The 15,793-nt window shown below is 34.6% G+C and overlaps 2 protein-coding genes across 2 annotated transcripts; one reads left to right on the forward strand and one right to left on the reverse strand.

Moving 5' to 3' along the window:
• The first annotated feature begins 857 nt into the window (after nucleotides 1-857).
• On the forward strand, nucleotides 858-2,419 carry LOC125055795 (probable alpha-aspartyl dipeptidase). The gene is made up of 3 exons (XM_047658399.1): nucleotides 858-1,228; nucleotides 1,330-1,893; nucleotides 2,262-2,419. Exons 1-3 carry the CDS (start codon nucleotides 1,071-1,073, stop codon nucleotides 2,323-2,325), a joined length of 786 nt encoding a protein of 261 aa, XP_047514355.1. The 5' UTR covers nucleotides 858-1,070; the 3' UTR covers nucleotides 2,326-2,419.
• Nucleotides 2,283-15,305, reverse strand: LOC125055794 (uncharacterized protein DDB_G0284459-like). Its single transcript, XM_047658398.1, has 9 exons — nucleotides 14,468-15,305; nucleotides 12,305-13,497; nucleotides 11,264-11,418; nucleotides 10,174-10,249; nucleotides 9,228-9,394; nucleotides 8,171-8,266; nucleotides 7,359-7,476; nucleotides 4,312-4,589; nucleotides 2,283-3,302 (listed from the first exon to the last, which is right to left on the reverse strand). The coding sequence occupies exons 1-9, from the start codon at nucleotides 15,022-15,024 to the stop codon at nucleotides 3,093-3,095; spliced, it is 2,850 nt and encodes a 949-aa protein (XP_047514354.1). The 5' UTR covers nucleotides 15,025-15,305; the 3' UTR covers nucleotides 2,283-3,092.
• Between the last annotated feature and the right edge of the window lie 488 nt (nucleotides 15,306-15,793).

Here is a 15,793-nt window from a genome sequence, read left to right on the forward strand (position 1 = left end):
CGGCTACGACTTTTTTTTTATGGCTCTGGCACGATTTGTGCATTAGCCAGCGTCAAGTATAGGATTTTTTATAATTCGTGCTTGTCTTTAGAAATTCGACCGTGTCCTCCATGTATGGTTTAGGCACTCGCCCGGTACCGCACAACCCTCCCAAAGGCCGAGAACAAATTTAAATTAAATTAAAACTTGCCCTCGAACCGGGAATCGAACCCGGTACCCCTCACCTAGGCTACGACTTATATTTAAGGGTATGTTCCGATATACACTGCGAGTACTGTATAGTGCTCCCACTGTTCAAAAATTTGTTCCGCTATGGACTGCAGTATACAGCCGCAGCGTCCTAGGAAATATATGACGTCACAAATCCCCGCTATACTTCTACTGCGAGCACTGGCGTTTTCGAGGTAAGGTACTCGCAGTGCTTTGATCACGTGATCAATCAAAACCACTTGAATGCCTAACGGCTGATATAACTTACAGTTTAATAACAAACATTTAAAATTCTAACTTACTTTCTTTGTAGTATTAATTCAATTGACAGTTAATATTAATATAGATTTTTTTAATGCGATAATACTCCAATAATAGTTTTTCTTGTTGAATTGAAAAACTTTGATGCACTCATTTGAAAACTGTGTCGAAAAACGAAGCTGACTAGTATACTGGACTGCGTTCCGTTTTAAATTGTAACCAGTATAGCTGGCTATAGAGAAACGGTTTCACAGTATACTAAATTGACGGTACTCTGTACAGTGGTCGCAGTGTATACCGGAACATACCCTAAATAAGTCATTTCTTGAAGTCATTACTATGTCAGAGACAGCTGACACTTGACAGTGACAGTAAACTTTTTACGAAATAAACATCTCTATTTATATTTTTGCCGAAATTTATATTTTTTTATATTCTTTTATATAGATTCCAACTCACAACTGATTATCTAGTTTTATCATATATTTATCGCATTTACTTATTGCCCTGACTACAAATTGTATTATCTGGAATAAGACTGCATAACAGCTGTTTTTTATAGTACCATGATAACCCAATATTAGGAGATTAAGATATAAATGCGACTTTTCAACTTATCGTATATTCTAGAAGTTGGTTTTAAAACACTTTCTACGATGCAATCTCAACGTAAGGCTCTACTGCTTTCTTCTTCTAACTGCCACGGATATTCATTATTGGAATTCGCTAAAGAAGAAATCTGCAAGTTTTTGAGTTCGTAAGTACACTGCAAATACAGACTAATATTGACAACAATTTTTATTTATCTCGATAAACGATGAATACTTGAATGTTTATTTAACTTTTTTGTGATTTCAGTAATGATGTCAAAGAGTTAATTTTTGTACCATATGCACAAAATGATTTTGATGGCTATACCAAAAAAATAAGTGATGTTATTAATCCTTGGGGGTTTCCTGTTAGAGGATTACACACATTTAGCAACCCCATTGATGGCATTAACTCTGCCAAAGCTATTTTCATTGGAGGTGGTAATACATTTCTCCTGTTAAGTCGATTATATGAAAAAAAATTGGTGGAACTTATTAAAGATAGAGTGACCAGTGGTAATTTACTTTATATAGGAAGCAGTGCTGGTACAAATGTTGCAACAAAAAGTATACATACTACTAATGATATGCCAATTATTTATCCTCCAAGCTTTGATGCCATTGCCATTGTGCCCTTTAATATAAATCCTCATTATATTGACTATGTTGAAAATTCAACCCATAAGGGTGAAACTAGAGATCAAAGACTAGCTGAGTACATGGAAATGGCTCATGCAAATCAAGTGTTGGGTTTAAGGGAAGGCTCAATTTTGCATGTCAATGGTATATCACTTATTTTGAAAGGAATAGCAGGTGCTGTTGTTTTTAAAAGGTAAGTTTTAAAATAATATAACTAAGGGTAAACTATGTAAGCTTATATAGTATAGTTGAACTGTAACCTGTGCTGTAGGTTATCTATACTATGATAATAATATAAACTGGTTAAATTTCTGAGGTTGTAGGGTATGTATCTCTGAATGTATTTTGAAAATTTTTATACCAATAGAAAGCTTATATATCAACTATCATAGGCTATACATTACTACCCTAAAAATTATGATTTTGTGGTAGTTTGAGTTTTAGTCTGCAGATGGCATATGATTATGCTTACAATAAATTTAGCCACAGCATATTATGTTTAACTTTTATGTAATATAATAAGGCATCCATCATATGTCTATAATCCAGTGACTCTTTCAGAAATAAAGACAAAACAGAATATAAAGTTGGTGCAGATGTATCATTTTTACTGGAAGGTAATTAAAAAATAACAGCTAACAGATGACTAAAGTACTATATAAGACAGTGTAATATTTTATGGTTACATACTAATTGTTAAAATAAAGTCTATTTTTATTATATGATTATTTATTACTTCTATGCTATTATGACATAAATTTCTATATTTTGACATATATTTAACTAAGCTAACATTTATTGTGCCATCACCTAATTGGCACAAAAAACACAGAAAGGTAATTATTACAGTATCTTCACACATAGTAATTTAACCTTGTCACATCTAGGAAATCAAATATAAAACATCCATGGTACAGAAAAATATTCACTAAGTTTTCACTCGTAACTTTTAATGCATTTACAGTCCATAAATTTAAGACAATGTGCACAGACAGACTAAGTATATATACTAATATTTAATAACAATAGTCAAAATTCAAATGTCAAAAACTGTAATTTAATCTACACCACAAATTAAACACCTTTTTCTATATTTTGTATAGCGGTAGCTACTTGGAATAAAGTTGTGGTGCTGTGGACTGACCATTCTCATGTAATTTTTTTTATATAGTCCATAAATGTTACTTTTCATAGTTTTTTCTTACAGTAATAATGTCTAAAACATCATAACATCATCATCCATGAGACATTTCATTTGTTAATATATTACTTTTAAAGTCAATTACGATGAAAGTTGGGGTAATTTTAACAGACAATGCTGTATTTACTTTTCTATATTAATCAATATAGTTGATCCCAATCTTCTGGATATCTTTCGTTATATTCCCTGTGTCAGCCATTCACCGGTGCTTCTAGCAGAGCCCTGGCCGCTTGGAACAGCGATGGCTGTGGGGTAACCCTGGAGTGACTTCTTTCCACAGCCGGTAGATGGCACAAGTATCTACGTAAAGCCAAGTCACGCCTTGCACTTAAACCGCGAGTGATTTCACATCCCAAACCGAAAAGCACTTCGCGTTGACGTTTTCTTTTTTCCATCGAAACCTGAAAATATTAATAGGAAATGTCAAATTTTGGAATATAAAAAGGTTTTATTTTGCATTATAGCTTTTATTTCTCTTATTATCAATAATAATAATTATTATAATATAAGGTTTACGCGAGCATCACGGATTTAACGGGTTGAATTTCATCAATTCACAAAATTTAAATGTTTATTTGCTGCCACGAAGTTAACTTTAATAGCAAGTAGATTCATGACATCGTACGAAATATAGAAATGTTAATATTATTATTAACGAATTATACTATACTATTAGAATAGTATAATTCATGTTTCAATCAGAAAAGTGATTTTATTTAACACTTACAGTTTGCGTTAGTTTAGTATTACCTGTTCCCTTATCAGGAACTTTATATTTCGTGAAGTATTCGTTATACGATACAATGTTTAAAAACGCGTCAATGTATGTTTCTGCTACTATGTACTTAGTTTCAAATACGCCCATTGGCCGTAAAGGAAAAATTGTTCCAGTTAACTATATCGGTTTTACTACATTTACTCTAATACCCAAGAAAATGCGAGAAAATTTTATCAAACACACATTTTTTCCTATCCGTAATTTTTTATTTTATATATTTATTTATTTACTTAACACACTGGCAGCTTTTAATAAGCTGATGCGCGTGTATTATGGGATTTGGAGAAACTTATCCAGTCTGTTTTTAAAGGTGGTGATGGTGCACTGATCACACTTTCCGGAAGCCTATTCCAGTCGGCCACTACACGGTTTGGGAGAAAGTTCTTTAGGGAATTTGTGTTGTGTTGAGTGGTCTTAAGTTTTAAAGAACTACCCCTCAAATGTGTGTTTTCACTTAAAATAAAGAGCTTCTCAATTCCTGGAACATTATAGTGGCCAGTGAGGATTTTATAGGTTTCAATGAGATTCCCTCGTAATCTCCTGCTTCCAAAATCAGTAAGGTCAAGTGCTTTCAGACGCTCATTATAAGATTTCTTCCTGAATGATAGAAAACGTCAAAAAAAATTAATTACCTGAACAGCACCCACTGGATGAAGACTCTCAACATCAGTACACGCCTCGTGTTTCCCATTTGTCAATCCATCTTTACTTTCCATTGATTCGCGATTCTTCTGCAAAATATCCTGGACTTTTTCCTTCCCTGCCATATTAATGGATAGACCGAGACGTGCCAGAACGCGCTCCGGTCGCCATCTATCTCTGGCGCCTCCTGTCGGCGGTTTTTGCTCCCGACGATTGACATCTGCGACTAGACTGGCCCAGTCCACGCCTAAGGCATCACCTAGACCAGCTGGAAAAAAATCTATAACGTGATTTATGTCACCCAACATTAGTAAGTTACACATATATATTTTTGTTAATTTTCCACGAACTGGGTATTTTGACAGTACCAAGTTTGTATATCTATGAAGCAGTTATGACTGTCAAGAAGCATCTACAATTATTTAAAACTTACAAAGAAACTTGCTTTTACGAGGCATGCCTTTTAAGTTTTGTCGTTTGCAGAAAAAAACACAACTAGAACCTTATAGTACTTTTTATTGTTTTTCAAAGTATTCACCACGTAGCTTAATATACTTTTCCATTCGCTTAAACCAGTTATTATAACATTAATTCCACTCTAAAGTGGGGGTGCTCAAAATGGCTGACTTGAAAGCGTCGACTGCTTCTTCTCCGGACTGGAACCTTTGACCACGAAGACTTTTCTTAATTTTTTGAAATGTAAAGAAATCGTTAGGGCTTAGGTCAGGACTGTATGGAGGATGGTCAAGAATTTCTACTTTTTCCTGCTTCAAATACTGAATTGTTTGACGAGCGCTGTGTGAGCTTGCGTTGTCGTGGTGCAGGGTGATGCGCCGCTTTAAGTTAGATTTTCGAAGTTTGGCGATGACTTGTGGTAAACAAACTGTGGTATACCACTCTGCGTTAACTGTTCTACGATCTTCAAGTGCAATAGTCGCAAAATAGCCGGTTTTTCTAACGAACGTGGCCACCATCTTCTATGAAGTGCTTCGAGAACGAACGAGTTTAGTCGGCTATGGCTCGTCTTGAAAGACCCAGATTGTAGATTGTTGTTGGGAATCAGGATCGTAGGCATAGATCCAAGATTCGGCATCACTGATGATGTCGTAGACGTGATTTGACTCTCTTCGGTTGAACCTTTGCAGAGTTTTCTTACACCATCTGACGCGGGCCGCCTTGTGATCGTCGGAAAGCAGATGCGGTATCCAACGGCAAACTAGCTTTCTCACACCAAGCGTTTCATGCAAGATCTTCTGAATGGTTGTCCCTGAGATGCCTAATAGAGCCTCTATCTCTCGATACGTCACATGACAATCTTCGAGAATTAGTTGTCTCACAGCAATGACGTTTTCTTCAGTGAAGGCGGATTTTGGGCGTCCTTCGCTAGATTGGTCACTAACACTAGTATGTCCAGGCTGGAATTCTAAATACCAGTGTTCGACAGTCCGCAGACTTAGGGCTTCATCACTGAACATAGATATTAGCTCTTCAAAACACTGAAGCCGTGTCAGGCCTCTTCTAAAGTTGTAGAAAATTATTGCTCGAACATTTTCCTTAGAAAGATTCATTTTCGTACTTAACTTGACAGATTCAAATCGACGCTGTGACTAAACAATAGCATTAATCCTAATACTTTTAACTGTTTTGAGATTCAAAATGTAAACACATTCGAATATAGTACAGGTCCAAATTCAAAGTTGCCGGGAAATATGGAAACGACAGAACTTAAAAGGCATGCCTCGTATATACCGAGGGATCCAACACGGCTGCGGGTGCCTTCATGTTGCACCGCGCTATACTCGAAAAATTGTTACGTTATGGCTGTGAGAATATTTAATCACCTTCCTAAAAATTATAGATCGCTGCCATGTAATGTTTTCAAGGGGAAGGTGATAAATTTTTAAAGTCAAGGTGCTTTTATAGCGTGACCGAATATTTAGAACATAGTTAACTACTCATAAATGACTTGACTTCTTATTATGACATTTGCATGCCTATTATTGTATGGCTGATTGTGCGGACTTTTCTTGTTGTTCGATTTTTTATTTTATTTTGTACCACTATCATGGCAAATAAAGTATTTATTATTATTATTAAAAATTAGAAGCGGTATACAATCATCGTACACTTAAGCCAATATGAGCCCTTTAGTTTTTACTACACTTATAAATTGTATTTTAACATTCTCGTTAAGTCATAAGTGGCATTTAGATTTATGAACTCTTAAATAAGTCAAGTTTGTTTTTGTTAGCATCGCAACCCCCCCTAAATTTGTGTACTAAGCACATATTTTAAACCATTAGAGTCAGTTGTTACCCAGCTTCAAACAAAAAGTTTTATTTAAACATCTCCCTACAAAAACTGCCACCAAACTTAATTAGTGAATATATACAAATCCAAGTTGAATTAAGCCGCTAGGACTTAGGAGAATTAGTACAAACAATTAAAATCCAATATGTGTTTGACATACGGAGGTCACACTTAGATATCGTCTCTAAATCCGGCTACATAGTAATTGTTATAAAAGGCTGATCACCTTCTTTTGTTAAGAAAATAACACAAAAATAAGTCCCAAAGGCCCATCCATGAGACAACAAACATTTTCAAATATTTTTAATTTAAAAATTATATACCTATTACTAGGTGATCCGGCAAACGTCGTTTTGCCATGTATATCATTTATAATAAAAAATAGGGGTTGATCGTAGAGGGGTGAAAATTAGGGGTTGTTTTGTTTTGTGTGTGTGTTTTGAACAAAAAGTTTTGTCTAAAAAAAAAAAATTTAGGGGTGGACTACCCCTAACATTTAGGGGGATGAAAAATAGATGTTGGCCGATTCTCATAGATACCGGATAAGCACAAAAAATTTCATCAAAATCGGTCGAGCCGTTTCGGAGGAGTATGGCAACGAAAACTGTGACACGAGAATTTTATATATTAGATTTTAAAATAATATTTGACATTTATATATGAGTATTAAGACAGGAGATATAATAGTAAATACTATATGAAGAAGTACTCTTTAAAAAAAACATACTTCTGGTCCTTTCCTCTTCCAACTCGCCGTCAGAGATTTCTTCAAAATCAAGATTGGCGACGTCATCTTCATCTTTACCATCTTGAGATTCTTTGTCTTCACAGGCACCAATAGTGTCCTGAAATTGGTCAAAAACCTTATTAATAAATAAATAAATCAGTGGCGCTACAACCTTTTTATGTCTGGGCCTCAGGTGCATCTGCTACATGATCATTTGTCAATCTAATAGGTAAGTAGGTGATCAGCTTCCTGTGCCAGACACACGCCGTCGACTTTTTGGGTCTACGGCAAGCTGGTTATTAATTTAAACCAATATATAAACGTTCTAAAAAATTTAATTAGTAAAATGCGTTTTTTTTTGGGCGCCACCTCGAGGTGGTCCGAATCACGGCTATCGTACAGTACAGTACTCGTACAGTAAAGGAAAACACCACAAAACCGGCATGCTCTATTGGAAAAAAAAGTCACGAAATAGATACAGAAATCAAAGTCCAAAACCAAGGGCAGCAGCGCCATTGTTGTCAGCTTCATTAATTTATTTATTGTTTTGTGAAATTATTTCAAAAGACTTACAACTTAAAGAAAACAATTTTTTTACCAAATAAAAAAAATTGTTTTCTTTAAATGTGTACAGGTTATGTCAATATAAGACAATACTAAGACTTACAACTATGTTTTATCAACATTCAAGCTTCAGCCGATAGGCTTGTGGCTTATACTCGTTTTAATTCGATACTACAATATTTTATTTTTAAGTAATACAATTCCTCAAAATCCCTTAAAAATCATAAGTTTGCTTTAATTTGATATACCTGTGTATTTTCTTTCTCAACATTATCTGGTTTTGCGTTCGCACGTTCATCTAATTTTTCCGTTTGACTGTCCTCATCCAGAGTTTGATCTTGCATCTGAAAATAATTTGGTTAACGCGAGTACTACACACAAAAAAAAATATTCAAGAGATATAAACACGAATTTGATTAGGTATTTAAATAACATTTCGAAAGCTTTTGATTGCAATTATAAGAAACTGCGCTCGAGTTGTATAAAGGAAATGATGATGAATATTAAGAAAAAACTATGATATGAACGAAGTATGTGCGTACAAATCATTAAGGTGCGCTTACACTCAATTCCAGTCAATACTCGTCAACTATGACGTCACGACTACATCAAGCAATTTACGGCAACGGCAATAAGCATCAATACTGCGCAATACAATCTTGAGCGATATGGCGCAACTTCATCAACTAGGCAATACTGTCCTACACGATCAACTCAGTATTCGCTCGCAATAGACGACATTGTTCTTGCTGCGGCGGCTTGTAGCGCTTTTTTTATTATTAATCAAAAACAAAAAAGAAAGAAAAGGAATAGGCGTATCTGGTTTTTGGCGAGTGGCCGCAATTTACATTGTGTAAAGAATTAGATGATATATTATTCAAAATCTTTACTAGAATGTCACGAACAGACTTTGAATTACTTTTGAATAAAGTAATTAGAAATTATTATTATTTAGACCTCTCGCTGTCCCCGCGGAAGCAAGACGGCAAGCCGCAAAACAAACAAGTGCGAATGAGATATATACAAAAATTGCTAGGAATTTCCAAGTCCATTCGTCAATTCGTATCTGCGACATTGAGCGATATGAAATATCTGGAGCAATTAGAAGCAATATCGCCGAAATAATTTATTGAAATTTATTAACTTAATTAAAATTGCCCCATTAATTGCTCCAGATCGGTCCATTCGTGTCGCCGAGCAATTATTGCCCTCGTGTAAGCGCACCTTTATAAATGTCACAGTAGATGCATATAACGTGTGCAATCCCCACGTTAGCTATCTTTTAATAGTTCTGAGTATACTCACATCATCCCGTTCCAAAATATCGTCAGGGTCATCACTAATTTCACTGAGGTCATCCGGTATAGGTTTGTCATCGTCATCATCATGAGCTGGTGGTGCCTCTTTTGTCTCTGGTTCCGGACGTCTTCGTTTGTCACGTCCGTGGTCCATTCGCATACGATTGTAATCATCTGAAGTTATAAACTTGGTTACTCCAAAACTAGCAATATTCCTATATTTTGTCTAAAACGTGTACCATTTTTTTAAGTCTTTTATTATTGTTAATAAAGTTTTTATATATTCACACGCAAAAAGTACGTAAGATATATTTTAACAAAACATTTAGCGGAATAAAACTTAACTATAAACACGATACTTCAGGACAGTTAGAATAATAAATACGAAATAAATGAAATTAATAATAATAAAGTGATAACCGCCGCCCATGGAAACCAGCATCGCCGGGGGCTAGCGGGTGTGTTGTCGACCTTTCAGGGATTGATACGCTATTTTCATCAAGACCCCTAAGTCGTATTGGTATTCGTACCAAACCTCTACTGATAGGTTCGACAAAAAGGTGGTGCGGGGGAAAGAAGTGCCTTAAAAAGCTGTGTTGTAGAACGCCAGTCGACAGTCGTTTATTATTTTATGTAGGTATGTAAGACTTAAATTATTGTAGTATTATGGTAGGTATATTATTTTAGTATTATGGTCGTATAATCGTAGTATTATGGTAAATAATTAAAGACTAATATATTACATGCCACAAATTTAATTATTTAATTTCAAACCAGTGGCATTGAGGTCGTATGTAAAAATTAGTATACCAAAAATTCGCATAGCTAAGATAAACCAATTATACTGAATCTCACATTTATCTCGACTGAGTTCTTGTACCGTGCCGTGTATATTGAAAAAACTATAGATGGGTATTGTGTCACTATTGGAAGTAAAAAACGTTATAACTAACCATGCATACGATTTCTATGTGGTCCGGGATGACGATGCCTCCAACCTTCATCCTGTTCTTTATCCCAATCATTCATCTATAACACATAGAAAACAATAAACATTACGAATGACGGTTGAAATAAACACACAAACAAAACATACCATGAGGACTAAGGCAGCCAAGGATTATATGGGATAGGATAGGGCAGGGTTGGTTTTTCTTTCTATAATCTATTGGTTCATTCCAGTATAATCTCTTTTGATAGAGCGCCTAAAAAAGGAAACATTAAATATTCAAAACAGGAAATGTATATTGTTTCAAAGAAGCTGCATTAACTATTTAGGGACATAGGAAGATATTTAAATACTGGGTGGACAAAAAGTCGTGGATATATGGACATGTGTAATACCTTTTCAGAATCCCTATTAAATGCGCCAAAACTTGTAATACAGGGTGACTTTTCGGTACAGTCATTTTTTTTCACAGTGGGGTCCGAAGTAAACAAAAAGTTTTGATTTGAAAAAAAATTATATAGTATAACTTAATATTATCTTTAATACACTCAATAAACAACTATAAATAGTATATGTAACGCAAGAACTCATCATTACCAATAGTGGATATTATGAAAAAGATACAGGATGTAAACTTTTTCGAATTTTAATAAGAATTAGTAAAAAAAAAGTAAATTTTCTTATAAAACGCAAAATAAATTATAACTCTGCAGGGGTTGAGCTTAAAGACCTGCCGTAGAACAATTCTTTGCAGCTGATGACCTCATCTATCCCCTATTTGCGTTTGATCCACGACTTTTTGGCCACCCTGTATATGTAGTTAGTAAAAGTTCCTTTAGGAATACGGAGGGTAAATTCATTTTTGTGTCATGTCAGTACAGTCATTTTTCATGGCAATAGTTAGTACTGCCTTTTCTAATGAGTTCATGCCCGCGAAAGTGTTCAACAAGGTTATACACACTAGCTTTCCAATCGCAGTGTAATACGTCACGTACCCCTGACTTTGACATTGATATTTTATTTTATTTGATGGCTGCTTAGAAATAGTTAGGTACAAGTAAATTATAACGGTAACTAAAAAAAATATTAGAGACCTGCGCATCATGCATTGGCCAATGCCGCTCCCTTCCCCAGTCTCCAGAGCCTCGATAATCATCATTGTCCCAATCTTTATGATGCATGTAACGGTCACGCTCCATTGACCCAGAGCGACCCTCCCATGAGCGGTCGCGACGGCGGTCATCGTATCCTTAAGAAGAACAGGGGATGAGAATATAAAATGAAATTGCGGTCAATTGTGATTGGTCAAGCAGACGTCATATAATGTGTGAACTCGTATGAGGCTGCAGATACAGTCGACAAAACAGTATCGAACGTATCGGACCTTCGTCCTTTGTATTATTTTCTCGCCTATACAAAGACGAAAAATTTCTTGCAAATCACCTCTTTCATTACAAATTTATAAGCTTTAAATAAAGATTACGGTCATATTCAAAAACGATGTACGTAATTACGTACAAAATATTTAATAGGTAATTGCAGCGCACCTCAATTGGCTAATAAATATAATATACTCTAAGCTGATGTTAAAAATTCATTTATAGATTAGTAAGTTAGTTGATGTGTGTCAATATGTATGTGATCTCTAATCTCTTTACGCCCAAATCTATTTTCATATTTAAAAACGAAGTAGGTACGTAATTACGTACAATTTACAAAATATTTAATAGGTAATTGCAGCGCACCCCAATTGGCTAATAAATATAATATACTCTAAGCTGATTTTAAAAATTCATTTATAGATTAGTAAGTTAGTTGATGTGTGTCAATATGTATGTGATCTCTAATCTCTTTACGCCCTAATCTATTTTCATATTTAAAAACGAAGTAGGTACGTAATTACGTACAATTTACAAAATATTTAATAGGTAATTGCAGCGCACCTCAATTGCCTAATAAATATGATATACTCTACGCTGATGTTAAAAATTCATTTATAGATTAGTAAGTTAGTAGATGTTTGTCAATATTTGTGTGATCCCTAATCTCTTTACGCCCTAATCTATTTTTTTCAATGAGATGATTTTTATCTATCTCTATCTTATAAGCAACGTTGCTTGTCAAAAAAGAATTACCGATATCGCCCCGTTCTCCCATGTCACCATACATCCTATCATCGTCTTCCGGATATCGGGAAGGTCCTGGCATGTCGTATCCTGGGTCATAATGCCTGTCCCTGCCCTGTAAATATCCTGGCGACCTGTCACTATCCCGTGGCATACTACCATATCTGTTGTCCATTCTATCATAATGGTCCATCCCATGGTCGTATGGTCGCTCCATGTCATAGTCACCTTGCTCTCTGTCAATGCTATCCATTCTGTCCCGTTTTATAGACCTGTCTCTCTCAATCCTATCTTGCTTACGGCCTCTTTCGGAATGATTGTCTTGTTGATCCTTGGGACCTCTTGGATTTTTGTCATTATCTACTGCCTTGTTAGATATAGCAGCCAGCGCTGCAAGACGTTCCTCCGGCCTGGGCAGTAATCTCTGCATTGGTTTATTTGGTTTCTCTAGGCCTTTATCTTTAGCTAGACCTCTTTCCCTACCCCTGCGCTTATCATCCCTTTTATTATCTTGTTTCCGATCTCGACCTCTGTCCTTTCTGTCATGCCTATCCTTGTCATCGTGTTTTTCTTTTTTCCTTTCCATAGATCTACGACGATCGCGGTCTCTGCTTACTGATCGTTTCTTGTGTCTGTCAGTACTGGCTTCCCTTCTTGACTGCTTTTTTGGTGACACTGGTCTACTTCTTTCAGAACTATCCTTTCGCCTTGTATCTTTAGGATGAGAACGTCGTGGTGACCTAGATCTCGCTTTCTTAGGTGATTTACTTCTGCCTCTTCTTTCCTTGTCTTTATCACGTTCCTTGTCCTTTTCTTTTCCCCTGTCTTTGTCTTTCTCACGGTCTCTAGAGGATTGAGGAGATGCACTCCTATTTCTTTCTCTTCTTTGAGGAGATTTTCCATGCTTGGAAGATGTTTTTGATAATAAGCTTTTAGATGTTATTGGTGGAGTACCTCCTGACTTCTTTGTAGGTGATAGAGACTTTTTACCTAATGCAGATTTTGTAATTACTTTTTTCTTACTTCCATCAGGCTTTTTCATAACTTTTTCTTCCTTTTTTCCCATTCCTTTTTTAATTTCTGCCTTATCTCTTTTTACTGTATCACTTTTAACCAACTTTTTTTTAGCTGGTACATCACCATCAGAAGAAGAACTTGAGTTTCTTTTCAATTTCCCTTTCTTAGCTTTTTTCTTGGCATCCCTGAAATAAAATTTTTAATGCAATCAAGATTTTTTTTTAAATTACTTTACATAATATGAAAACATAAACATTGATAACAGAGAAGCTGAAATGGCAAATTGCTTTTGATGGATTGTATATGCAAATAACGATCTATCTATATCTAAATACCGCCTCAAATTTTATCTGTTATTTGCCAGGTCTTCTGTTCCTGATACTACTTATAAACTTTTGGATCAAAGACCTGCCTGCCTGGTTTCTTAACTATTACCTTTACCACATGAGCAACTGTTATTTTATTACACATAGAAAGAAAATTCATTGGTTCATGGCTTACACTGCTCTTATTTTTATGTTAACAGCAATGTCACATTGTTATAGTTTAACAGTAATCACTTGAAACTAAATGTGGAAAAAAAATAAAATATTTATTGAAATGTAAATGTTATGAAACGGTGCATAGGAAGGAAGTAAGAATTATATTAGTTTGCATAACAGCCACAGTGTTTCTCTTTCCGCACAGGCTCTAGTGTCAATATATATATAATAATTGTAACCACAACTAGTAAACTTCAAACATGCTGAGTAAATATAATCTTGTTTATAAACAAAATGAGCAACAAAAATAGAATACTTATATAATTTAATATAAGCCAGAAAATCATAATAAAAAGTATTTGTGAAACTCTAGAAATATATATTTTTTTAATATAATATGGAATATGAAAATTGTATGTGCTAACAATCTAAATAAAATAAGAATAATGTTAAGAATAATTCACAAAATATTATTGCTTAATGATTTACAATTTTATTTAGTAACATTTTAGAAAAGTATTTCTAATATCTGTTTATCTTCATTTTTTTAGTTTTTCTAGTTTCTAATTGCCTAATGAACTAATTGCTGGTAAGATCCCAGTAAAGATGACATATACAGACTATATGGAAGATTAATATAATTTTACTTTATTGTCTAAGAAATACTTCTAACCTGCCAGATGATGAAGATGAAGAACTTCCATCTGAAGATGATGAAGACCCACTTGAACTTGAGGAACTTCTAGATGATGACGAACTTGACACAGCCTTTTTCTTTTCTTTTGCCATATCTTTACCAGAGTCCATTTTTAACTGTAACTCTAGTTCATGTTGCAGCTGTTGCCTCCTTTTTTCAAGGACATCAGTATCAGCATATTCTAGGTCATTCTGATCCCAATTGTCTATCTCACCGTCGGTACTACGACCAGTCCTCACAACAACAGTTGAATGTAGTCGACTTTTAGGATCATCTTTTGCTAAACGTTTTTGGTCAACATCTTTATTTGCCCGTTGCTTAGAAGGACTGATCAACGTATGAGTAGAGGCAAATTTGCAACTTTTACCATATGCACAGCTGCCGTGTTGCACCCACTGTCTACAAAAATCCGTTTTCTTACCACTAGAACTTGCCTTTTTAGTACCGAGGCGCTCAAAAACACTGGGTCTATTAGATAAATCCTTGGTTTTAGGTAACTCCACAGTAATTTTCCTTTTACCTTGTTTTGACATTATAAAAGAGAAACATTAGTCTTAAAAATAACTACAGTCCACTGAATCAAAAAATTCAAATACATCACCACTTAAATTATTTTATTTGCAAAAGAACAACTTTTAATTAATATATTTTTGTTCTATGTGAAAATTGCTGTAATTAATAAACGTATATTGGAAACGACAGGTGAAAACGGTGAAATTCAGTCTGAAGCAGTAATCCCCTAAACAAAATAGCCGGCATTTTGTTTTATGATTTTTTTATCTGTATTGTCCTATTTACAGTTTTAAGACCTATAAGATGGTAGGTCCTCCAAATATATTTTTATAAATATGCACTCTGTGCGTTTTCCAATTACAGAGCATAATGCGACTCAGTGCCGCACAATGCCGCATAATGCTGAAGCTTAGTTGGAACGTGAATTAGTTTTCAAATGCATGCGTGCGCTAAGTCAGCGTTGAAAAAAAAATATTCTGAATAGAGTTAGCAACCTTATTAATGTATAAATAATGTGATAAACAATAATAATTGGTTGAAAACTTTTTACGCTTATTTTAATAATCAAATTATTTCATTAACATTTTTTTACTGAAATAAGAGAAAACCTTTAAAGAATCTAAGGTTTTAACAAGCTAAATTAACAGTAAAATATTTAGTTTCATGTAAGAAGTTAACATCATTTACGTTTTGAGTAATTTTTTTAAAAATGATTTCTAAAAAATTATATACTTTTTCAAAACCATTGCAATGTTTACAAAAGTATAATCCTGTAAAATAAATTTGTAT

The sequence above is a fragment of the Pieris napi genome, chromosome 14 (assembly GCF_905475465.1).
Source record: "Pieris napi chromosome 14, ilPieNapi1.2, whole genome shotgun sequence".
Taxonomy (NCBI): Eukaryota; Metazoa; Arthropoda; class Insecta; order Lepidoptera; family Pieridae; genus Pieris; species Pieris napi.